Source organism: Dendrobates tinctorius, unplaced genomic scaffold (genome assembly GCF_039654945.1).
Source record: "Dendrobates tinctorius isolate UK_male_01 unplaced genomic scaffold, ASM3965494v1 ptg000016l, whole genome shotgun sequence".
Taxonomy (NCBI): domain Eukaryota; kingdom Metazoa; phylum Chordata; class Amphibia; order Anura; family Dendrobatidae; genus Dendrobates; species Dendrobates tinctorius.
Genome location: NW_027361684.1, coordinates 57,980,430 through 58,006,784, shown reverse-complemented (window position 1 = coordinate 58,006,784; position 26,355 = coordinate 57,980,430). Strand labels below are relative to the sequence as shown.

Below are 26,355 nucleotides of genomic sequence, written 5' to 3'. Positions count from 1 at the left end.
AAGGAACGATCGGCCCTGGGCGATAAGAGGAGATGTTAGCCACCAATTGAGGGACAGCTTGACCTGAAATGAAAGTCGAATTGGAAGATCCAGTGAGGAGAGAGACTTGTTCCACTGTGACAGAATGGCCCGCTGAAGCGGTCTTGAGTGGAATTGGGCGAAGGGAATTGCCTCCGACGTTGCAACCATCCTCCCTAGAACTCTCATGGCTGATCGGAGGGAAATAAGTCGGGGGCCTTGAAGCAAACGAACATCCCGCCGAAGAGTTACTCTCTTGTCGTCGGGAAGGAAGACCTTTTGCCTGACGAGTGTCGAAAAGTATGCCTAGAAACACAAGGCGCTGTGTTGGAACTAGGCAGGACTTTTTTTTGTGTTGATGATCCACCCGAATCGAGCAAGAGTGTCGCATACAATGGTCAGACTTTCGAGAGCCTGGGGCAAGAATGGAGCTTTGATGAGGATGTCATCGAAGTACGAGAAGAGCACGAGACCTCTGATCCTCAAAATGGCCATCAACGCTGCCATGATTTTTGTAAAAACCCTGGGGGCGGTGGCGAGCTCGAACGGCAGGACGACAAACTGAAAGTGATGCTGATGTGTCGCGAAACGCAGGAATTTTTGATGACCCCGGAAGATTGGGACATGTAGATATGTGTCTTGAATGTCTATGGAGCACAGGAATTCTTGTGCCTCCATGGAAGCGATTACTGAACAAAGTGACTCCATTCTGAAATGTCGCAGACGGACCCTTTTGTTCAGTAGTTTTAAGTCCAGAATGGGCCGAACCGTGCCTCCTTTTTTCGGCACTACAAACAGGTTCGAATAGAAACCTGTGAATCGCTCTTTTTCTGGTACTGGAACAATCACTCTCGACTTGAGAAGAGAGTCGATGGCTGTAAGGAAACCCGGAACCAAGGCGGGGTCTTTCAGGGGTCGGGATTCGAAGAATCGATCCCGAGGACGAGAAACAAATTCTATTTTGTATCCTGAAAATACAACTTCCCTGACCCAAGCGTCTTCCACCGAGGCAAGCCATACGTCCCTGAAGACAAGAAGACGGCCGTCCATCTGGGATTATGCTCCGGTGTTCTGATTCCAGTCATGCGGAGGAAGATCTTCCAGGTGTAGGTCTGGTAGATCTACCCTGGGAAGAATGAGATCGCCAGAAAGGAGTGGTCCTAAAGGAGACTCAATTCCTATCTTGGCTCGGTTGAGGCATCTGCTGGTGGGAAGACGTATCTGCTGTCGTGAAGCGACGAAAAGGCCGAAAGGGTCGAAACTGACGTTTCGGAGGAGGTCGACGAGATTTTGACTGGGGAAGAAGGGAGCTTGTGCCCCCAGTGGCATCCTTAATGATCTGGTCCAGCCTATCGCCGAAAAGACGCGATCCCTGAAATGGTAAACTGGTGAGGGACTTTTTTGACGATAAGTCCGCTTGCCAAGCCTCAAGCCAAACTGTGCGCCTAATAGCCACCAAGTTGCTTGATGCCTGAGCTGCGCAGGATGCGGCATCCAGGGAGGCCGAGACCAAATATTCGCCTGCATGCGAAATTTGGTCGGCGAGATCCGCCAGCTGCTCTGGCTGGTCTCCAGCCAAAATGCCTTGGTGGAGGTCCTTAGCCCATTTCGCTATGGCCTTAGAAGCCCAAGTAGAAGCGAAGGCCGGGCTTAGAACGGAAGACGCCGCATCGAAGGCTGACTTAGCAAAAGATTCTATGACTCTGTCATTAGTGTCTGCTAGAGATGCTCCCCCAGAAATCGGAAGGACCGTGCTGTTAGATAATCTTGAAAACGGAGGGTCCACAGTCGGTGAAGCTGACCAGTCTGCAATGAGTTCTGGCGAGAAAGGATATAACACCCCAAGGCGTTTTCCTCTTTGAAAACGCCTGGTCGGATTTTCTCTCTCTCTGGAAAGAATTTTCTGGAACTCCGAATGATGAGCGAAAACCTTGGAAGGTGGTTTCGACCGTCTGAAAGAAACCTCCTGGTCCGCGGGTTCCGCCAGAGAATCTTTGATATTGAAGGACTGGTTAATCGCTGCAATGAGGATCTGAACTATATCCCTCATATCAGCGATTTGGTCCGAGTCCAGCTCCAAAACATTCTCGGAGGGTTCATCCGAGAAAGTCTCGCCTGGCTCAGGGGAGGAAGATCTTGATAAGGGAGGCTGTTTGGACGGACTATGGGGCGATGCAGAACGGGAAGAGGAACCGGACCGGTGCTCTCGTCTGGCTCTTTTGCGGCTAATATTAACAGGCTCGACCGGAGCATCCTGTGACCTGTTGGGTCCTGCAGAAGTCTTTAGTGGCAACTTATCCAGTACGGACACCAAGGTCTGGGACACCTTGGTGAGATCTGCCACAGATTGAGACAGAAAGGAAGCCCACCCTGGGATAGGGGCCTCAACCTCACTCGGGACAACCGGGGGCTCCTGGGCGGTGGGTTCTGTGGGCTTGCTGCAGTCCTGACAGAGGGGAGAGGACTGACCTGATGGAAACTTGCGTTTGCAAGAATAACATGCAAAATGACTGACTACCACAGAGGAAGAAGCAGAGCGAATTGGTTTAGAATTAGACATTATGAGCTAACCCACTAACAGTGCCAGACAGTTAGGGGACGGAGAGCAGAGGAGGGTATCAGTCTGCAGCGCAGAGCTACTCACGGAACCTGTGTACACAGCACGCTGAAGCGGAGACGAGCAGCTCACAGGCTGAGGAAAAACTGTGAGGTAAAAAACGTGCCCCTGAATGCTGTGGGCGGGAATCAGATCACCAGAGAGGGGGCGGAGCTAACCGCTCTGTTAGGAGCATAAGAAAACTCCACTCCCTCCTATACTGGGAGGAGTGGGCGGGCCCCTGCGACCCCTCTAACCCTCAGAGAAGCGGTGGGCGGCGCCAGATGGGCGGGACTGTTCCTCAGAAGAAAAAGCCCGCCTGAAAATGGGGGAGTGGCGTCACCTCTGAACTAGGCCCGAACTGAAGTCGGGGCCTGGATTAGAAACGGCGGCCACCGGAGAGCGCGGAGGTCTAAAGAGAACCGCAGTTTTGCGGCGCTGAGAACGCTAAATACAGGTAATGCCGCTTAAGGAAGCTTGACCATTCCACACCGCCCAGGTGGATTACTATCATGGGAAGGAGAGAGGCGTTCAGCCTGCTGATACTTACCTCCTGCAGTCCTGACTTACCCCATTTCCAGTTGCAGACCGTGTGTCCATCCACCGACAGGCTCTGGTAGGCGAGTGGGTGAGAGGCAGAAGGCGAACACGCATATGTGTTCCTGGTCGCTAGACATATGAGGATTCGGGGTGGCAGTACAAGCCGTACTCATAGTCTCTTTGTGGGAGTACAAATGTGACAATTCACTCTGTATCCCTCCGAAACCTGTAAAGAAACGTCGCACACTGAGGTAGCTAAGGGTCTAATGAAAGACCCGTGACCACCTCCTACTGACACAAAGCTAAACTGTGTAATTGAGAGCCAGTCGGTGAGGTGTATACTGCGTAGGAGGAGCTAACTTTCTTATTTGCATAGTGTCAGCCTCCTAGTGGCAGCAGCATTCACCCATGGTTCCTGTGTCCCCCAATGAAGCGATAGAGAAAGCTGTTATCGTAGATGTAGGTACGGTTTAAAAGTTAGATATGTTATTACTCAAGTGATGAAACCTAAGACCAATGTGATTTAATTGACATTATGTCTTGTTTTATCTTGTATACAACCGGTATGCACATTTTGCCTTGCATTTAATGTCATGTGAAACATATATATTTTGTACTATATTTAACATCATGTACAAGTATGTATGCTGTATACCCTGTTTATGTTTTAATAAACGAAAAAAAATGAGCAACTACAAAATCATTGAAAATGCCATACCTCATTCTGATGAGTCTTCGAGTTCTGAACAGTCTTCATGCTGAGAGACAAGACAACAATTGGAGGTGGGGGCATGTGTTTCCCAACATTCACCAGATCAGGCTTGGCCACCAAAGCTTCCACTTTGCACCAGCTAATAGGCTGGTTGTTCAGCTCTAATAGGAAACATACAAATGCTGATAAACATCATGCACCACTGTTGTCCAGTGAAGACTGAGATCAAATAAATTATATCTTGCCTTGTCAATTTCTAAGTCCTGTGACGTCCCATCAGTGAAAAAGGAGTGACATATGAATTGAACCCCCCCCCCCCCAATCATGAAAGTCATAGAAACATTAAGTGTATAACGGACATCTCAAACACAGAAAGAAAAAAAAAAAAAAAAAAAAAGAGGGCACATTACAGTACCCGGATGAGCTCTTGTTTTCTATAATAATTGTACATATTATTGCATGTTACCGTATCACAGCATGCTTGATTCTTTATGATATCATTCTTTAAAAAAGAAAATTATCAAAAAGCTGGTGGGGTTCGGAAGATGGGAAGATAAAGGGATTTATCTGGTGTCACAAATTTTGCAAAATAATACTCTTAAGAGTTTTGAACAATTGAGAACAGAATTTCACCTCCCGCACGTCTTCTTTTATCAGTACTTACAGCTAAGACATGCATTGGAAAAACAGAGAAGGACAAATCCGGTGATAGTGACACATAATCAAACACTACATATGCTACTTACATCTGAGTCTTCTAGGGGACTTATCTCTGAATTATATAAAAGATTATTGCCTGCCCATCTGGAGACATATCCACTGACTGCTGCTAAGAATAAGTGGGAACGGGACGTTGGCCCCCTGACGGAGGACCAGTGGTCCGATATTCTAGAACAGGTTCCTAAAATGGCGGTTTCTGAGTGCCAGCGGCTTTCGAAAATATCTCATTCACAGGGTATATAAAACACCCAGCTTATTATTTAAAATGGGACTTAAGCCCAAAACACAATGTGTTAGGTGTGGGCAGGATGATGCCCACTTGATGCATGTTATGTGGGAGTGCGGGCACATTGGGGATTTCTGGAGGCAGACCCTGGGACTCATAGCCCAAGTATACCATATCACAATACGACCGTCACCTCGTCTATGTTTGTTGAATTTGTGGGAGGAGGGGGTTGACCCGGACTCTGCAGTGGCTCTGGGAATAGCACGCATCCTGTATCAGGCAAGAAAGATACTTGCATATCATTGGTTGGATCCTATGCCACCAACATTGTCAGAGCTTAAAAATAAACTAAATAATGTCATCAGATTGGAAAGGGGGGCTTATTTAAAAAGAAATGCATTAAGAAAGTTTCACAAAATTTCGCAGCCATGGATGGAGTCACCGGGTCTCCCCTCGGGCGCACTGGTACGGGATGCGATGTTGGACCAGTTGCTGTTGTGCTTGCGATGAGGGGATGCTTGGGGGGTGAAAATAAATTCTAGTGCCCTTTGTGGCGAAGTAGATTTTGAGTGGCGCGGTGCGAGGGGGCTGGGGTGGATTGGACCTGATATCCGTGGGGGGCGGGGGCGAAATATGATGCGGAGTGGCGCGGCTGGCGGGGATGGTTTTCCCGCTGAAATGAGGCACTGATGTATAATTTTGATTTTTGTTTATTTGTGGAGCCATGTTGTTTATAGGCTCAATTTTATGCAAATATCTGTGTTTTGAGATTTCTTCTTTTTATTTATTCTTACACAGGAAGAGTTTTACCCTTTAAATAATATCTGCTCTCAATGTAATTTTTACTAGCTATATAAGATGTCATATTCTTTCTGTATTGATTCCTGAATGTTTAATAAAAAAAGATCTGATTCAAAAAAAAAAAAAAAAAAAAAAAGAAAATTATATTTGTGGCTTATCCACAAAATATGCTAAGAAATCCAATATGTGTGGGGTGCCATCTATTAAATCTTTGATAAAACAAAAGCCAAAGTGGAAACATGATAGTAAGGGGGAAAAACCAAGTCAGCACCCCCCTTCATAGTGGGGTACAAAGCACACATCATGAATCAGAAGAAGAGGAGTCCAGCAGACATCATGAATGACACTTGTTATTTCTACACCCATTAAAGCAGGGGTCTCACACTCAATTTACCCAGGGGCCGCTGGAGGTAGAATCTGGGTCACATCAGGTTTTCCACAAGAAAAGCTCTTACAAAAACATTCCAATGTTATCAAATGTCTTTATTTTTTCATCTTATTTTGTGTTAAAAAATAAATTAACAAAATCATAAGAAAAAAATAAATCAATCAGTAATAAATAAACATGAAAATGATAATACAGCAGATATAGAAAACTGAAGAAACCACATATAGTTACTGACTAGAGAAATGAAATTATTATTCAGATTCAGATGTCTGTATTAACAGTTTTTTACCATTTAACTTTCTGAACATGAATGGAACATTGAACATAAACTGTTTAGAACATGGCTTCTCCTGCCTACTTCTTGCTGCGAGAGATCTGGCTGCGCTTACTCTCGCATAGCCGAGCCACATTTGGCTTAAGGGAGGAAGCAGTTGAGACCCTCAGTAGGGCTTGAAGATGCTCATCAGTAACTCTGGACCTGTACTTGGACTTATTGAAGTTCAAGGTAGAGAAGAGCTTTTCGCACAAGTATGTGCTCCCAAAAAGACACATGGTCCGCTTGAACATTCGGGAAAGCTCAGGGAAGCTGGGGGGCAATTCTCTCAAAAATTGCCCGAGCTTGTCTGCTTTTCCACTCACCTCCCTGAACTTGGTTTTGAGTTCAGAGTTGCACTGCAGGTCAATGAGCTCCATTTGAAGCACAGGAGGGGAATCTTGCACATCAAAGGAGAAGGGGTCCGCAAAAATTTGAAATGTGGCTCTGTGCGTCTTGAAGTCTGCAAATCTGTGATCAAATTCCTCCTACAGCTTCAAAATGACATCCATATACTCCTCACCACTGAATGGTGTGCCTGCTTCCACGAGTGCCTTGCATGATGGGAAATGGCAAAGGTTTGTCTGAGAAAGCTGGGCTTTCCATAACAAATTTTGTAGAGAATGCTCTCACGTTGTCATAGGCAGCACTGACAAGTTGCCCCTGGCCTTAAAACTTCTTGTTCAGTACATTAAGCTCATGTGTGATATCAACAAAAAAAGCTAAGTCCATGAGCCATTTTGGATCACTTAGCACAGGAACAGCAGCCCCATCTTTCTCCATGAAGGCTTTCACTTCCGCTCAACTCAAAAAAATCTCTTCAATATGTTTCCCCCGCTGAGCCAACGTACCTTGGTGAAGTAGAGCACATCCCCATATTCTGACTCCATTTCCTCTAAAAAAAAAAAAAAAAAAAAAAAAAAAAAAAAAAAAAAAAAAAAAGCACAAAACCTTCTATGGTTTAAGCCCCTGGATCTGGTCTGGTTGATGCATTTCACAACAAAAGACATCACATTGACAAACTTCAGGCATTTGCTGCAAAGGGCCTGCTAATGGATAATGCAATGCAGAGCAATGACCTCCTCCACACCTTCCTCTTCCAGTTTTTTTTTTTTTTTTAAATCAAGATAAAGACATCCAGCCCATAAACGGCAGCGCTTCCCAGGACTCACATCCAAAGATGATATTCCATTTTTTTTATTTCATAGGTTAAAAAAGAGATACAACGCGTTTCGGATACAGTGTATATCCTTCATCAGGTTTCATAAAAACACAGTACAAATCCTAATAGTATAAAATTCAGTTACACTTATATATAGTAGCAACCTTTTATCCCAGTCTCAGAAACTTGATTTAGGGTGTGGACCAAGTTCAGGAACACAGTTCAGGAACACACCCACTGATTGATCCAACCTTGACAACATGGATGCAAGACAGAAAAAAAAAAAAAAAAACCCAAAAGGAAAAAAAACCCAGAGAGAAAAAAAAAAAAAAAAGCAACGTTCAAACTCTCTCTATGATATCATTCAATCCATTTGGATATAATGTTCCCAGACGATATATCCAAAACGTTTCTTGCCGGTTTAAAAGAGCATTCCTATTTGCAACACCAGAGGGTATCTGCTCCACCGAAGTTACTTTTATGTTAAAAATTTTGTTATGTTTAATTAGTAGATGCCTTGAGAGACTATGTTTTAAAAAGCCGTTTTTGGCTCTATTTCTGTGACCATTAATGCGGGACCGCAGTGTCTGCACAGTGCGTCCCACATATTGCAAACCGCAACTGCATGTGATGACATATACAACAAAATTACTGTTACAGCTGAGTCTTTGTGAAATCTCAAAGACCTCACCAGTACTAATACATTTGATGGTTTTAGCCCCGTGATCTAGGATCCCACAGGTACAACATTTCAATGACAAAATAAGGCTTTATAAGCGCTTCATTGATGATCTGATTATTATATGGAAGGGGACAGAGGAGGAAGCGGCACAGTTAATAAAGGAGCTCAATAATAACACCTGGGGGATTACCTTTACATCACAAATTAATAAAGAAAAAATGGTGTTTCTTGATCTAGAGATCAGCCATAGTGGGAAAAAAATTATTACAAAAACCCACTTCAAAAAGGTGGATTTAAACGGCTTTTTAGATTTTAACAGTGCACATTACAAGAAGTGGAAGGTTAATATACCCCACAGCCAATTTTTTCGTATAAGAAAGAATTGTACGAGAGAATCTGATTATGTAGCTCAGTCTAAAATTCTAAAAAGAAAATTTAAGGAAAAATGATACCCAAAAAACTTGATAATTAGTGCATATAGGGATAACAAAGTAAAAACACAGGAGGAATGTTTAAAAAGAAAAAATAGGAAGGGGGATAATTTGACCATTGGTAAAGTGATGATCGCTGGAAATTGAATTTTGTGACCACATTCAATAGGGGAAATAAAGTAATAAGAACTGTGTTTTCAAAATATTGGTATATCTTGAAGCGTGATCCTGTTTTGGGAAAACATCTCCCTGATAAACCAGGGATTACATATAGAAGGGGGAAAACTTTGAAAAATTTGGTGGCCCCCAGTAAATTAAAAAAACAGTTGGATTCAAAAGGAAAAAACTATAAAAAAAAGTATGGATCAAATTTAATGTGGTGTTTCTCAAGGAACCGGAGTTTTTAAAAGCACCTCTAAAAAATGTTGTACCTGTGGGATCCTAGATCACGGGGCTAAAACCATCAAATGTAATAGTACTGGTGAGGTCTTTGAGATTTCACAAAGACTCAGCTGTAACAGTGATTTTGTTGTACATGTCATCACATGCAGTTGCGGTTTGCAATAAGTGGGACGCACTGTGCAGACACTGCGGTCCCGCATTAATGGTCACAGAAATAGGGCCAAAAACGGCTTTTTAAAACAGTCTCTCAAGGAATCTACTAATTAAACATAACAAAATTTTTAACATAAAAGCAACTCCGGTGGAGCAGATACCCTCTGGTGTTGCAAATAGGAATGCTCTTTTAAACCGGAAAGAAACGTTTTGGATATCGTCTGGGGACATTATATCCAAATGGATTGAATGATATCATAGAGAGAGTTTGAACGTTGCTTTTTTTTTCTCTCTGGGTTTTTTTCCTTTTGGGTTTTTTTTTTTTTTTTTTTTCTTCTGTCTTGCATCCATGTTGTCAAGGTTGGATCAATCAGTGGGTGTGTTCCTTAACTGTGTTCCTGAACTTGGTCCACACCCTAATTCAAGTTTCTGAGACTGGGATAAAAGGTTGCTACTATATATAAGTGTAACTGAATTTTATACTATTAGGATTTGTACTGTGTTTTTATGATACCTGATGAAGGATATACACTGTATCCGAAACGCGTTGTATCTCTTTTTTAACCTATGAAATAAAAAAAATGGAATATCATCTTTGGATGTGAGTCCTAGGAAGCGCTGCCGTTTATGGGCTGGATGTCTTTATCTTGATTTACTCATCCTGTGTGAGCCTGAACCTGGCTCTTTGACTTGGATCCACCCGAGGCAAGCTGCAAGCCCTGTCTTCTGAGAAGTATCCCAAAAGGAAGGATTTTTGAGGATACATAATCCAAAGCTATATTAGTCTTCTATCAGGTGAGTGCATAAAATTGTGCACCCTTTAAAGACTACAATATTGTGTTTACGCACTTAGGTCGCTGCGAATTGTCTGTTCTTCTCTCCCAAACAGGGGTTTTTTTGCAGTTTTTTTTTTTTTTTTTTAACAAGTGCCATCAGTCCATTTTTCCTCCCTGTCATTGACGGCGCTCCATCAGTTGTTATTCCAACAAACCTCCTCTAGGGTAAACCGGCATTCTCAGTGGCATCACACAGCTGGTGAAATATCTCCTGAGCGGTGGTCTGGCCATGCATTGGAATCACTGTGAGCAACTCCTCTATGACTTCAAAATTGTCATCAACACCACGGACATAGATTGCGAGCTGGGCAGTGTCGGTGATGTCTGTGGTCTCATCAAGAGCGACTGAAACATTTTTGCTTTCTCACACAGTTGATAATAAATGTCACTGGACAGGTCAGAAATGCGCTCTGCTACGGTTGGCAGAAAGGCTGATGTTGCTAAACTGACCTTTCTTTTCTGGACAGACAATACTTGCAGCCTGTAATATGCAGTTTTTTACAAATTCACCTTCTTTGAATGGCTTTCCTGCTTTAGCAATCATCTCACTAACCACGTAGCTAGCTTCGACTGCTGCATCATTCTCTTTGGTTGCTTTCTTAAAGAAATCTTATTGCCTCAGTAGATATCTTTTAAATTTAGCAAACCCGGTTGGCTCTTTCATCTCCCTGGTATTTTGCATACTCCTCAGCATGTCTAGTTATGTAATGACGTTTCAAATTGTATTCTTTGTGCACTGCAACTTTCTCTGTGCAAATAAGACACGTCGGGATGCCCCTGTGCTCAACAAAGGAATATTGCACTTCCCACTTTTCCTGAAATTGTCTGTGCTCATCACCTACCTTTCTCTTCACTGCAGGCTTTGAAATAGACATGTTTGGGGCTGTGTAATAGATAATTCCACTTGGTGTCACTGTTTCAGTGTTAGCCGATGCGTCTCTTCCGCTTTTTTTTCTGTCCCGCTCAGCAGCAATTTCAGTGGCCGCCTCCGCTTCTGAGCCTGGGGTAATGGCGCAAGTTCGCAATAAGGCCGGCTGATGCCCCGCCTCCGAGAGCAATATACCGCACCGCCCCACCGCTCATTCTGAACCCGGCGCACCTGAGTATGTGGCGCGGTCCAGTCCGGTCCCTGCTCAGCTGTTCCTGCTGCATGTGTTGTGAGTGTGACTCATACGCCTTGCCTGCTGACAGCAGGCTGCTGTGACTGTCTAGCCATCAACATACTCACCTCCTCCTGCTGCAGCTCCGACATCATCTTCCTGTATGAGCGCGCGGTACCGCTCATTAAGCTAATGAATATGGGCGCCATGCCTAGAGAGTGGAGTGGCGTCCATATTCATGACCTTAATGAGCGGTACTACGTGTGACTGGGATTTCACATGCGAGACTCGGCCGTGTTTCTCGCATGTGTGATCCCGGCCGAGGTGAGGGCTGCGAACTATTGTCCCAAGGGCCCAAGAGGTGAGGGCCGCAAACTATTGCCCTGAGGGCCGCAGTTGGCCCGCGAGTTTTAGACTCCTGCATTAAAGGGAATCTGTCAGCAGGATATTGCATTTGCAATCAGGGAATAATGGCAGAAACCCCGATTTCAGCGAACTTACACTTATTGGGCGGGCTTGTTGTAGATTCAATAAAATTAGTGTTTTAGGAGACAAAGATTATCAGTAGGGGACTAGTGGTCTCCTGCCATATAGTCCCCCTGCTTTGTGTAACCCACCCGCCAGTGTTTGCTTGTTTTTTGTGCACACTGTACATAGACAAATACAGTATCAATCAGTGGTGTAGTCAGGATTATAAAGAACTCAAATAAGAGAATTGGTAGATCTGCATCAAATAAAGTGATTTTACCATGAAGGGCTGGAATAAGGGTCTCTGTCCATACAATATGCTGCTATCAGATTACATACTAAAAACACACATACAGAATCCGTATAATTCCTTCTCGACATGCACCGTACCTATATGCAGTATAGGTACGGCTCAGCGATCGCATGGGCTCACACTGAGTGATTGGGTTGATTTTTTTTTTATTTTCATAGCTCAACGTTATAAACTTCTGTTTAGCACCAGGGGGTTCAAGGTGCTCATTCCACATCTAGATAAGCTCCCTGAGGGGTCTAGTTTACAAAATGGTGTCAGTTGTGGGGGAGTTTACAGTGTTTAGGCACCTGAGGGGGTCTCCAATTGCAACATGGCGTCTGCTAATTATTCCAGGAAATTATACAGTCAAAAGGTGCTCCTTCTCTTCCGGGCTCTGCCTTGTGCCCAAACAGTGGTTTTCCCACACGGATTTTAGTGATTTGTGTGTGCTTATTTTGTGATTTTTTTTTTATTTTTTTTTTTACTTTTTGACATACTTTATTTCACTTTTGTACTTCGTCCCACTGTGAGACATATACAATTTTCAATTTGATCACTGGTCTCATACACTGCTGTACATACAGCAGTACATGAGATTGTCAGTGACTCACTGACTGTGCCTGTGAGACTCAGCTTATTGCTGGATCTGAGACCAAGGTACCCCTGTGGTCATCACATGACCTCAGTACCATGGTAACCATTAGAACCTGTGTTTCTCATCACGGGGGTCCAATGGCTACTGAGTCTTGTGATCTCCTTGTAACAATTTAAAATACCGCTGTCACAGTATTGACAGCAGTATTTAATGGGTTAATCGGCCCTGATCGGTCACAAAACAGGGAAGGGCGGATACAGCAAGGTGTCATGTACGTTCAGCGGCGCTATTCCCTTATTCTCCATCGCCATTTTAAAACTGAAATGCGGTAATAAGTACCCTAAACCTCTTCACGCTGCAGCCCTTATTCGTTTTTACATTTCTGTTTTTTGCTCCACTTCTTCCCAGAGCCATAACTTTTTTAATTTTCTATCAATATGGCCAAATGTGGGCTTGTTTTTTGTGGGACAAGTCGTACTTTTGAACGACACCAGTGGTTTTACCATATAGTGTACTGGAAAATGGGAAAAATTCCAAATGCGATGAAATTGCAAAAAAAAAAGTGGAATTCTACAAATGGTTTTTATTTTTTTTTTTACCATGATCACCAAATGCTCAAACTGACCTGCTGTTATGATTTTCCAGGTCATTACGAGTTCACAGACACCAAACACGTATAGGTTCTTTTGATCTCCTGGTATTGCATTTTAATGCAATGTTGTAGAGCTGAAAAAAACGTAATTCTGGCGTTTTGACTTTTTTCGTTTCGCCGTTTACCAATCTGTTTCTTTTTAAATCTTGATAGATCGGGAGTTTCTGAACGCGACGATACCAAATATGTGTATTTTTTATTTTATTTTGAATGGGGCGAATAGGGGCGATTTGAACTTTTATAGATTTTTTTTTAAATATTTATTTTATTTTTTACTTGCTTCAATAGTCTCCCTGGGAGACTAGAAGCTGCAATAATCGATCGCCTCTGTGTAGCAGAATTGCTCATAGCAATCTGGCAATGACAACCACAGGGGTCAGCTGCAGACCCCGGGTTGTCATGACAACCCATCGGTGACCCGTGGTCATGCGGCACGGGTGCCAATGGGCGGGATTAGCGATGCGTTTCCGACACAATCACATTAAATGTCGCTGTCAGAGAGTGAGAGCGACATTTAGCAGGTTAACAGCTGTGAGTGGCTCTTGATTCCACCATAGGCTGTTAGGGGGCACATGTCAGCTGTTCAAAACAGCTGATGTGCTACGAAAGCTGTGGGCGCAGCGCCGGAGCCCACATCAAAGTGAGAGACAAAACATGCACTGTACATGTACGGCCCATGTCGTGAAGAGGTTAACGACTGCCATTTTAATGTGCATCGGCGGTCGGTTAAGGGGTTAACGAGAATCTATCAGCAGGTTTTTGCTATGTTATCAGAAGACAGCAAGAGATAGAGGTTGAAATTCAGAATTCAGGGATGTGTCACTTGTCAAAGTGCGTGCTGTTTACTAACTGTGAAGGATTTATCACTAAGAACCTAACATTGCTGGACTAGTCCAGCAACGCCCCCTCCTGTGATAAGCACCTCACTGTCTAGGACATTGTATACACATGAGCTTGGTGTGGACAGGGGAAGCTCTTTGAGCTCTGCTTCATTCAAGATCTAAAACCTCTGTGTCAGAATGGCTGCAAATAGTAATCTAAGTGATACATCGTTGGATTCAGGTTCTCTTACCCTACTTAGAGAAGATAGCAAAAACCTGCTGATAGATTCCCTTGAAGCATTCGATAAGTGTGTGTATCCTACATTAAGCAAAATAAAATATATTTCACACAATGAGCCATGTGCATTTACATAAAATTTTCAAAACTGGAAAGAAAAGCGTTTGAAATAAAGATGAATTAATGTTAGACCCATACAAACAAGGAAGGCTAAAGCCAAAATAGACACCCTGCCTCTTATAATTATGAATAAAGCTGTACTAAATTAAATAAAAATAAGCTTGCAATAGAAAAAAAAAACCCTTTTAATCCTTTCCTTTGGCACTTAGACCCCTTCCAAATGCAGTAAGTAGGCGAAATGCCTGCCGAGATCTCAAGGTCAAGCAAATGTATATATAAAAAGACATGCGGAATTTGCAGAAAGAATCAGTATATTTACGTGGGCTCTTTATCTCCAGCCAGCTGGGCCCTTTTATCTTCCGGCTAAGTAAGAAAAGCTCCAGGCTTGACGTATTTGTTCCAAAGACATGTGAAAATGTTTCTCCCTTTAGGTCTTGGGGAAGTTGGGGCAAGTCTGCCTGTAAACCAAACATATCATAAAATAGATTTATTCAAAGGAAACAATTAGTGCAGAAACTGTATGTCCAACAATCACAGCCAATTTCTATTTTTCTTCTCAGCTAGAAGCTCACTCACCCCCTGCCTGAATAGTTACTTTCAACTTGTATAAAATTAGGTGTGGTAATTTGTGTCTGCATATACTTCATACAGAATAATAATTGTTAATCTCCTTAAAAATAGGATTGGCACAAACTTAAAAAGGAAAAATATTAAAAAATCTGTAAGTGACTTGTGGATATACTGCGACCAGACAAAACTAGAGCATCAATAGATTCTAGTCACATTTCTTGTGAAAGTACAGAAGCATTTGCTACTGAAGTTACATTAACAGCATAACACCCACAGTTCTGTGTCCCCCAATTAGGCGACAGAGTAATATTAATTTATTAATTACATTCTGATGGAAGTTTGGATTCAAACATATTCCCCAGTAGTGTCAGTGTAGAAAAAGTTACATGTGGCTTTAGCCTCTTAGTGTCAGAGCCAATTTTAACGTTAATGACCAGGCCAATTTTTACAATTCTGACCACGGTCAATTTATTTAATGTATTCCAGAAATATTGAGACTGTTTTTTCATGACATATGGTACTTCATCATAGTGGTAAAATTTCATTGATATGACTATCAAACAAAAAAATGAAATCTGGCAAAAATTTGGAAAACTTTGCAATTTTCAAACTTTTAATTTTTGTGCCCTTAAATCAGAATTGTCAGACAAAAGTACCAGAAAGTCCCTGCCCCGCATGTTTTGCGGCTGTTAGACACCCAAAAAAAAACATGCGGGGGATATGCGATACTCGGTGCATACCAGAGTACCCGATGCAAATTTGAGTGGCAAGCACTTGCGCTCAACACTAGCATTCATATCATCATCAATTTTTTCTTACTTTTGAAAAAATCCCAGTTCTAAATTCGCCCCTAACACTGGCCCCAAACACTGGCCCCTAACACTGGCCCCTAACACTGGCCCCTAACACTGGCCCCTAACACTGGCCCCTAACACTGGCCCCTAACACTGGCCCCTAACACTGGCCCCTAACACTGGCCCCTAACACTGGCCCCTAACACTGGCCCCTAACTGCAAAGAATGGAAAGAATTACAAGTTTTTTTATTTTATCATTTTTATGTATCTAAGGGGGTGTGACAAAGGGGGTCTGATTTTTTTTTTTTTTTTTCATTTTGATCACTGTGATTGGGCCTATCACAGTGATCAAAATGAAACAGTAAGAAAAATTTCTTATTTTTGCCAGGTACTGGCCAGCAGATCATGGAGGGAGCATTGCGCATGCGCCCGCCATTTTCTTCCAGGAAGATGATAAAGATTTTTGATGCTTTTTTTTTCTTGTGATCGGCGTTATTTGGTGAATAATGGTGATCACGTGACAGGGGACCTTAAAAACCGCCGTAGTTCATGTTCTCCAGGGTCTCAGCTACCTCAGAGAGCCGAGACTCCACAGATTTTTAGACACTGGGAGGGCGCTATAACCTTATTTCTCAGCGCCATTAAAAGGCGTATCGGCGGCCATTATCCCCTTTCCGACATTGGGCGTAATAGTACACCCACGTCGGACTCCCCCACTTTGGTGTTGGCTCCGGCGCTGAGCCCGCACCTTTTTGGATTTCGGACACGTCAGCTGATCTATACAGCTGACATGTACCTGCAACAGCCGTGTGTGGAATCGCGATCCACCCGCGGCTCTTAACTAGGCACTAAGAAATAAGGGTATAGCGCCCTCACCCAGCCCTAAATCACGAAAAAGGAAACAATACAGGTCTCGGAAAATGTTGCTTTTTTTTTACAAATTTTTTGCACTTGTTTTGCAGTTTCACCACATTTGGAATTTTTTTCCTGTTTTCCAATACACAATAGGTTATAACCAATGGTGTCATTCAAAGGTACGACTTGTTCAGCAAAAACAAGCCCTAAGGCTGGTTTCACATTTGCGTTTTTTAGCGCTGGAAAAAAACGCACATGTGCGCATGCGTTTTTTCCCCTATATTTAACATGGGTGCGCATACCTGCGCGCTTGTAAGCGCATGTATGCGATTTTCATGCGCTGCGTTTTTTTGGGGTGTGCGTTTGTATTTTCCAGACGCAGCATGTTGCATTTTTTGGCCCTGCAAAAAAGCGCATGCGCACATATGCGCACGTTTTGCGCTAAAAATGGCCATTATAGCCTATGGATGCGCATATGTGCGCACTGGCATGCTCATGTATGCGTTTTTTTGCATATGCGTTTTTTTTTTTTTAAACAAGGAATTTAGGGGTTTGGGTTAGAGTTAGGGTTAGTTAAGGGGGTTTAGGGTTAGGGTTTGGGTCAGGGTTAGGGTTAAGTATGGTTTGGTTAAGGGTTAGGGTCAGGGTTAGGGTCAGGATTAGTGTTAAGTATGGTTTTGTTAAGGGTTAGGGTCAGGGTTAGGGTTAGGGTCAGGGTTAGGGTCAGGGTTAGGGTTAAGTATGGTTTTGTTAAGGGTTAGGGTCAGGGTTAGGGTCAGGATTAGGGTTAAGTATGGTTTGGTTAAGGGTTAGGGTCAGGGTTAGGGTCAGGGTTAGGGTTAAGTATGGTTTTGTTAAGGGTTAGGGTCAGGGTTAGGGTCAGGATTAGGGTTAAGTATGGTTTTGTTAAGGGTTAGGGTCAGGGTTAGGGTCAGGATTAGGGTTAAGTATGGTTTGGTTAAGGGTTAGGGTCAGGATTAGGGTTAAGTATGGTTTTGTTAAGGATTAGGGTCAGGGTTAGGGTCAGGATTAGGCCGGTTTCACATTAGCGCATTTTCAGCGCGCGCACGGCCGGGGGTAGCTCCGCCCCCGAGCCGGCTCTCTGCCCGGCGTGCCCGCCCCTTGCTTGTAGCGCCGCCTCCTAGCGGACAGCGGCGCCTGCGATCGGCGCACCCTATCTTTAGCATAGGGTGCGCCGATCGTGCGCAGGCCGTGCGCTAGTTGCGCTTTGACCTGCGCTGCGCACTTTTGACGGTGCGCCGTGCGCGCCAAAATCAAACTTTTCGGATTTTGGCGCGCACGGCGCACCGTCAAAAGTGCGCAGCGCAGGTCAAAGCGCAACTAGCGCACGGCCTGCGCACGATCGGCGCACCCTATGCTAAAGATAGGGTGCGCCGATCGCAGGCGCCGCTGTCCGCTAGGAGGCGGCGCTACAAGGAAGGGGCGGGCACGCCGGGCAGAGAGCCGGCTCGGGGGCGGAGCTACCCCCGGCCGTGCGCGCGCTGAAAATGCGCTAATGTGAAACCGGCCTTAGGGTTAAGTATGGTTTGGTTAAGGGTTAGGGTCAGGGTTAGGGTTAGGGTCAGGGTTAGGGTTAGTAAAGTCATGGTTTGGGTAGTGTGAGGGGCCACCTAAAAATGTTGGAAAAAAACGCAAACGCGGTAAAAACGCACTAAAAACGCATACAAACGCATAAAAACGCTGCGTTTTTTTCATGCATGCTCATAAAAATGCTTGAAAAAAACGCAGCAGTTGTATGCTTTTGTATGCGTTTTTTTGCGGGAAAAACGCGCTGCAAAAAAAAGCAAGTGTGAAACTAGCCTAACAAGGACAAATTGACAGAAAAATAAAAAGTTATGGCTCTGGAAAGAAGGGGAGCAGAAAACAAATTCAAAATCTAATATTTTTTTGTTAAGGGGTTAAAGGGTTAAAATAAAGGTTGCCCAGAGCAAAATATTTACGCCACAAAACGGTCCTATCTAAAACTATGATCAGGACAATGTGCTGTCTTACTGTTTCTTTTGCCTTTTTATAAATGTTATACTTACAGAATATCGAACTTCAAGATACTCTGAGCTGGCAGGGACATCTGGAATCTCAAAAGCATAATTCTTCTCCATTTTCTAAACAGGGAAAACAAAAAAAAATAAAGTATTAAAGCACAAAACAATAAAATCATGATGCACATTTAAGAGAGCCTGTCGCATGCTATAGATATTTAATTTTATTTAGCTAAGTGGGCATGTTCTTCCCTGGGTGACTTCTTCAGTCTACAGATTTACCATATATTTGCTTTGAGTTTTTTGGGAACAAGTCAACTTAAAAAATAAAATAAAAACACTTGCAAAACTCTTCCTTTTTGATTCTAATATAAAACTCCTTAGCTGTTCATGTCCAGTCATTTCACCAGTGTTTCTTTTTCCCAACTTTGAAAAATTGTTAGAGGAGAAAAAATACGTCACTCCTTTGAAATGTCTCCTGATGGAATCCATTCTAAACTAGGCACTGTCCAATGAAAAGGTAATTAAAAAAAAAAAAAAACTTTTTAGGAAAAAAATCCTTCAAAAAAAGCTTAAAAAATCCTTCAAAACCACCTCAGGAAATTTCCCAAAGAAGGAAGGTTTCCTGAAGTCATTTCCTTTAGAAAACTCAATTTTAGCAACAAAAAAAAAAAAAAAAAATAATAACAACTCTATGTCCACGTACCCTATAATTCCCACAACTTTGTAGCCAGGTAAATATGTACAGATCACAGTATGCACAGGGAATACATCACAGATTTTATCATAACGAGCAACCTTTGCAAACATTGCAGTTAAGGTACTGTCACACTTAGCGATGCACCAGCGATCCCGACCAGCGATATGACGCGGTCAGGACTGCTGGTGCATCGCTAAGTGCTCGCTAGTGAGCTGCCACACAGGCAGATCTCACCAGCGACACAGCAGGGGTCGGGGGTCGCTACTTACCTGTCAGAGGAGGCGCCACAGGAAGCCCAGCAGGAAGCTTATGACGAGAAACGGCCCAGGACGTTCTCGCGCGATCAGCGATAATCAGCAGGGGAGCCGGTCGGAGGCAAGTATCACATATAGCGATATCGCTAGCAATATCGCTATAACGTCACAAAAACCAGTGACGTTATAGCGATATTGCTAGCGATATCGCTTAGTGTGACAGGCCCTTTAGTTGCAGGCTGTATTGAAGGATTAGAAAGCATCTTCTGACAAAGTGAATAAGCGAGCTTGCGACTGCTTTGTTCCAAATTGTATTCTGATTTAAGTGTGAGTCATGAGATTAATTGAAAAAAAGATTTGTGAATCCTGCAACAAATCCCTGTTTGCATTGCTGGATGCATCTATACCTAATTCTTTAAAAAGGGAAACTGTCATGTGAAAAAAAGTATTAAGTTACGTACCGGTAACTGTATTTTCGGAAGCCCATGACAGCACCACAAGAGAGGGGATCCGCCCTTTAGGAACAGGAAACCTACAGATACAAAAAGGGCGGCACCTCTCCCACGCATCAGTTGGATTACAGAGCTTGAGAGGCTACCATGGTTAGTACACAACGTATAATATATACAACCTATCTACCCTATTTACCAGAAATATTTTTATACCATCTCCCACATACAGTAAACTGTGGACAATCATCTAAAGGAGTGCACCCCTATATGTGAACAAGGGAGGGAACTAAGGGTGCTGTCATGGGCTTCCGAAAAATACCGTTACCGGTACGTAACTTAATACTTTATTCGGACTCCCATGACAGCACCACGAGAGAATTACAGAGATGTAAACTAACTTAGGGAGGGACTAAAGCCTGCAGCACCCTTAGCCCAAAGGTGAGATCTGAGGAGGCACCCATGTCTAACCGGTAGTGGTTAAAAAAGGTGGAAGGAGATGACCAGGTGGCCGCCTTACATATCTGATCAATTGACACTCCAGATCTTTCTGCCCAAGATGATGCCATGGCACGAGTGGAATGCGCCCTCAGGTTCTGCGGAGCCGGACCTCCACCTGCTGTGTAGGCAAGAGAGATAGCCTCCCTAATCCACCTTGCTAATGTGCGTTTCGATACCCTACAACCTTTCCTGGGACCTTGGAAGGATAGGAATAATGCATTCTCCTTCTTCCAAGGATCCGTGGCTGCTAAATATTTCAGTAAGCATCTCCTAATATCTAATGCCTGAAGTTTTTGCTCCTTAGGGTTGGTCGGATTAGGGAGGAAGGAAGGCAGAACTATCTCTTGTGTCCTGTGAAATTGTGATGCTACCTTGGGAAAGTATGCTGGATCTGGCCTTAGGATTACCCTATCCTGTAAGAACTCTGTGTAAGGGGGCAATCTGGAAAGTGCCTGTATGTCGCTCACTCTACGTGCGGGAGTTATCGCTACTAGAAATGCTGCCTTAAGAGATATAATCTTTAATGAGGCAGAATCCAAAGGTTCAAACGGACTTTCTGTCATGGCTGTAAGGACTAAGTTTAAGTCCCAAGGCACACATCTGTCTTTGTGTATGGGTCTCGATCTAGCCGCCGCTTTGATGAACCTTGCTACCCAATAGTTATTGGCAATATCACATGCAAACAAGGCTCCTAAGGCTGAAACCTGTACTTTTAATGTACTTGTGGAGAGACCCAATTCGAGACCCCTCTGGAGAAACTCCAGAATATGTTTTGTGGGAATTCCGTCTCTGACATCAAACTGAAAGGTGGACAGGAATCGCTTCCAGGTCCTAGCATAGATGTTAGTGGTAGTCAGTTTTCTGCTTTTTAGGAGGGTATCAATTAAATTCTTGGAGAACCCTTTATGCTTTAATAGTGTCCTCTCAAACACCACGCCGTCAAATGGAGTCCCGCTACTTGCGGGTGGCTGACTGGCCCCTGGTAGAGGAGATCCGGAAGGTTTGGCAGTACCCAGGGATCGCATACCGACATGGTCCTCAACCATGCGAACCAGGTCCTCCTGGGCCAGAATGGGGCAATTAATATGACTCTTGCCCGATCTTCCCTGATCTTCCTTACTACCAGAGGTAGAAGATTTAATGGTGGGAAGGCGTATGCCAGAGAAAAGTTCCATCTTATCAGGAGGGCATCCACTGCCAGTGGATTTTCCCTGGGATTCAGAGAGCAGAACGATTTTTCTTTTCTGTTTTCTCTGGTGGCAAAGAGGTCTACCTCTGGCTGACCCCATCTGCTGACAATCTGGTGGTAAATATCCCTGTTCAAAGCCCATTCTCCTTGCTTTAGAGCCTTGCGGCTTAGAAAGTCTGCCTTCACGTTGTCTTTTCCTTTGATGTGGAGGGCTGTTAAAGATAGAAAACTTTCCTCTGCTATCTGAAGGAGACGTTCTGCTATCCGCATCAGGGCGTTGGAGCGGGTTCCACCTTGGTGGTTGACATATGCTACCGCTACCTGGTTGTCCAAGAGTATCCTCACATGATGGCCCTGTAGGTACATAATGAGTCTTTTGACTGCCCGCTCTATCGCCAATAGCTCTCTCTGGTTGGATGAGATCTCAGCATCAGAATCCCAATGTCCCTGTACCACTATGTTCCCCATATGGGCCCCCCAACCGAACAGACTAGCGTCTGTGGTTATAATACGGGTTATCTGCGTTACCCAGGGCACCCCTGAGGCTAGGTTCTTGTCATCGAGCCACCATCTAAGCGACGTAACAGCTGAGGGGCTTAGCAACACTCGACCCTGTAAGGAGCCTCCCAAGGCTCTGCTATTAACCAGGACGTCCTTCTGAAGGGCTCTAGTATGGAATTGTGCCCACCTGACTGCTGGGATGCATGAGGTTAGAGAGCCTAACAGGGATATGGCCTGTCTGAGGGTCATAGAAGGATTATCAATCGCCCGAAGAACCTGCTGCTGTATGTTTTGCAATTTATCCAATGGTAATAGACACTGCTGAGTTTCTGAATTTAATAGTAAGCCTAGAAACTTCTGTATCTTTAAGGGCTGGAGTCGGGATTTTTCGTAGTTTAATATCCACCCGAGGTTTTCTAACCTTGATTTAGCTCTTTCTATCTGGGATATACAATGGCCCACTGATTTTCCCACAATCAAAAAATCATCTAAAATATGGAACAATTAAGATGTCCACTTCCCGTAAATGAGCCATAACCTCGGCCACTATTTTTGTAAATACCTGGGGCGCTGCTGAGAGACCAAAAGGAAGGGCTCTATACTGATAATGACGGACTGTGCTGTCTACTGAAACTGCCACTCTCAGGTACTGCTGGAAATATGCATGGATAGGTACATGATAGTACGCATCTTTCAAATCTATGACTGCCATAAAACACCCTTTAAACAATATTTTTATTGTTGTATTGATGGACTCCATCTTAAAAGTACGATTAACCAAAAACGTATTAAGGGAACGTAGATTAATAATCGTCCTAAATGTCTTATCGGGTTTTTGGATCAGGAATACGGGAGAGTAGAACCCTCTTCCTCTCTCAGAATCTGGAACCTTTATCAGGACGTTTTTCTGGCAAAGGCTTAAGACCTCCGCTTCTAAAGCTGCTTGTTCGAGGGGTGAAGATCTTAAAGGAGTTGATTTAAAGGTATCTCGCGGGACCTGGGTAAACTCCAATCTAAGCCCGGTGGATATTACCTTGCGCACCCAGTCACTATTTGTAATCTGTAACCATGCCGGGAGGAAGGATGACAGTCTACCCCCCACGGGAATTTCTAGTCATTGATTTTGTCTCTTTTGATCTCTCGACGAGCGTCTGAACATGTAGCCCGTACCTCTTCTCCTTCTATCTTCCCATCTGGGACGGTCTCTAATAGGCGAAGAATTGCGCCTTCTCCCCTGACCGAATCTCCTTCTACCAAATGGACGTCGGTAGGACGCAGACCAGAGATTTGGGAATTTTTTCTTGTCGTCCCCAGCTTTCTCAAGCAGTTCGTCCAGGGTTGCGCCGAACAAATATTCACCTTCACACGGAATAGCAGAGCTTCGCCCTGGACTGAATGTCCCCCTGCCAGCACTTCAGCCACAGGGCTCTACGAGCCGCATTAGAAAGACCTGCTGCCCTGGCAGCCATTCTTACTGCATCCGCTGAGGCATCTGCTAAGAATGCTGCTCCCTCTTGGATTGTTGGTAGGGCCCCAAGAATTGTTTGCCTCGATGTACCCTGTTTTAATTGTGACTCCAACTGGTCCAACCAGACCATCATGGACCTGGCCGTGCATGTTGATGCCACTGCTGGTCTTAAGGACCCGGCAGCCATTTCCCAGGTATGCTTAAGGAAGGTATCTGCCCTCCTGTCCAGGGGATCTTTAAGGGATCCCATGTCCTCAAATGGTAGCGAGGATCTTTTCGATGCCTTTGCAATGGCTGCATCTAATTTGGGGGCCTTGTCCCAAGTATTTACTGCCGGATCGTCGAAGGGATATCTGCGTTTGAGGGCTGGTGGTAGCGACCCTCTCTTATCCGGTTTTTTCCACTCTCTGTGGATCAGATCCTGGATTTTCTGATTTAATGGGAAGACTCTACGCTTCCTCTGCTCCAGGCCCCCGAACATGACATATTGCATGGATAACTGGGGCTTAGGCTCCTCTACTTCCATTGTCCCTCTGACTGCTTTGACCAGCTTGTCTACTCGGTCAAGTGGCAGACAAAACCGCCCAGATTCCTCTTCTCCTGAGGAGGACGAGGGAGATGAAGCCTGGGAGTCTCTACTTCTCCTCCATTCTGCCGAGGAATCGGACTCCACCGGGACTCCGCCCCTTGGACTTTCCGGCTGGGACAAAGACTTTAGTGTTTCCCTCATTTCTGCCCTGACTAAGTCCCTTAAACTCGCTGCTACCGCGGGCGACTCTTCCGCCACTGTCTGCTGAATACAGGGGGGGCACAATTTTTGGGGGCATGAGTCAGGTAATGGGCATGCACAGAGCGCGCATTCCCTGTGTTTAGTATTACTTGTAGCCTTCTTCCCCTAGAATAAAAAACACAGAAGGGGGGTCCCGTCACTGAGTGAACTTTCACGAAGATCACATACCAGTGCCACAATCAAGTACCGGAGAATGAGGGGGATTCTTCTCAGTCAATGCTCCTTGCCTAGATGAGCTTTTATGACTGGATTGGTCACTTCGTCCCGCACGATCCTTACTGTCACGGGACTCTTTCTTTTTCTGCTTGACCTGCCGAAGGTCATCCAGGGGCGGCAGTGATGCTTGTCGCTGTTGCTGCTGCTGCCGCTGCTGCTCCTGATCGCTCTCCATTACTGCTCGCAATAATGTGGCAAAGGCAAGGCACCCTGCCAGGGTCCTGCCTATATACCCCTCCTCCGAACAGCAGTATTCCTGCCGCGCCCCTCCCCCCTTAATAGGGCTCCCTTCCCCAGCTGGCGCCGCACCTGGCCGGAGAGCCGACGCTCATCGGCGTTTTCGATGGGCGCCGCCATCTTGGTTTTCTCGCGCCTGCGCAGTGGCGCCGCTGACCCGGAAGCGCATCCTCCGCCCGCCCCCTGACGTCACCGCGACCCCGACGTGACCGGAAGTCACGCGGGACGCCCCGGAATGTAGCGCTCCTCGGTCTCAGCACCCCGCAGCGCGCCGGCCCCCCGATACCACCGCACTTGCGCCGCCGGAGCCGGGAGCCCCCGGGGGGGCATACTCACCGGCGGCGGCCTTACTCTGGATACGGACCTCCTCCGGACGCCGCTCCCTGCTGCTTACGCCACCGCCGTGCCACCCATCCTGGGCCACCGTGGCGTCCTCCAGGAGCTCCGCACCAGGCCGAGGTAGGAGACCCCCTCGCTACCTGTCTCGGCCGGCCGGCCTGGGATCCGGTTCTCTGTAGGATCCCGTCCCCTCAGGAACAGGAAACCAACTGATGCGTGGGAGAGGTGCCGCCCTTTTTGTATCTGTAGGTTTCCTGTTCCTAAAGGGCGGATCCCCTCTCTCGTGGTGCTGTCATGGGAGTCCGAATAAACACATTAATAGCGATGAGCGCGCGTCCTCGGGTAAGCCGTTATCAGAGTATGCTATTGTGCTTACAGAGTGTATTCGGCGTGCTCGAAAAATATGTTAGATTCAAACAAACAAATCCCTGCATGTGCAGCAGCTGTCGAAAAGCCGCAAGACATGCAGTCGCAGGGAGTCGAACATTTTTCTAGCACGCCGAAGACACTCGGTAAGAACATAAGCATGCTCTGATAACACCTTATTGGAGCATGCTCGCTCATCACTATTAACCTACAGATATGGTGTTAAACTGCAGGGTAATGATGTTCTGAACATGCCTGCTGCCCGCACTGAGAGGTGACCTTTATTCCTCCCTGCAGCGTTCGGGTTCCAGTCACAAGGGCGGCGCTGGCACAGTTTAAGTCACCACTCAGTGTATAAAGCGGCGGCTGTAACGGCACCCCTAGCACTGACTGACTACTCTATCTAGTTGGTACGTGACCGCATGTTTGCAAATCACATACTCTGGTCACGCACCCAATGCTCCTGGCCCCAGCTCCAGAGAATCCTCACAGTTCGCAGTGCACGTGATGTGAGAGTACAGTCACATATAGTGACTACATAGCTAATTAGCAACATGTAACTAATTAAAAGACACTAAATAGCGGCTGTTTAAGGCCCGCAGTCCTTGGAAAATATTACAGCAAGTTGCAGGTTGTATTTTAGCTAAGAATAAGGAAAGCATCTTTAACACTTTAGCACACATGTATGTCAGTACTTGAATTACAGAGTGTGCAGGGGTCGAGGAGCAGAGCTTTCTAAATATGCAGTCGATGCCAGCTCTCTAACACTGCCGGTATCTGTACCTAGGATCAGTGTCCATGGCAGAGCTATGATAGCTGATGCTAGCCAGGGTGGGGGCGGGCGCGTGCGTGCACTAAT

General features: G+C 45.1%; 1 protein-coding gene across 9 annotated transcripts in view; it reads right to left on the bottom strand.

The window, feature by feature from the left end:
- Window positions 1-26,355, bottom strand: part of POLA1 (DNA polymerase alpha 1, catalytic subunit) — a 538,408-nt gene that overhangs the window by 444,030 nt on the left and 68,023 nt on the right. For all 9 annotated transcript variants that reach the window (XM_073565907.1, XM_073565906.1, XM_073565909.1 and 6 more), the window contains exons 13-15: window positions 18,535-18,609; window positions 14,586-14,724; window positions 3,873-4,027 (exon numbers count right to left, since the gene is read on the bottom strand). In XM_073565907.1, coding sequence (XP_073422008.1) covers window positions 3,873-4,027; window positions 14,586-14,724; window positions 18,535-18,609 — 369 coding nt within the window. The remainder of the gene's footprint in view (window positions 1-3,872; window positions 4,028-14,585; window positions 14,725-18,534; window positions 18,610-26,355) is intronic.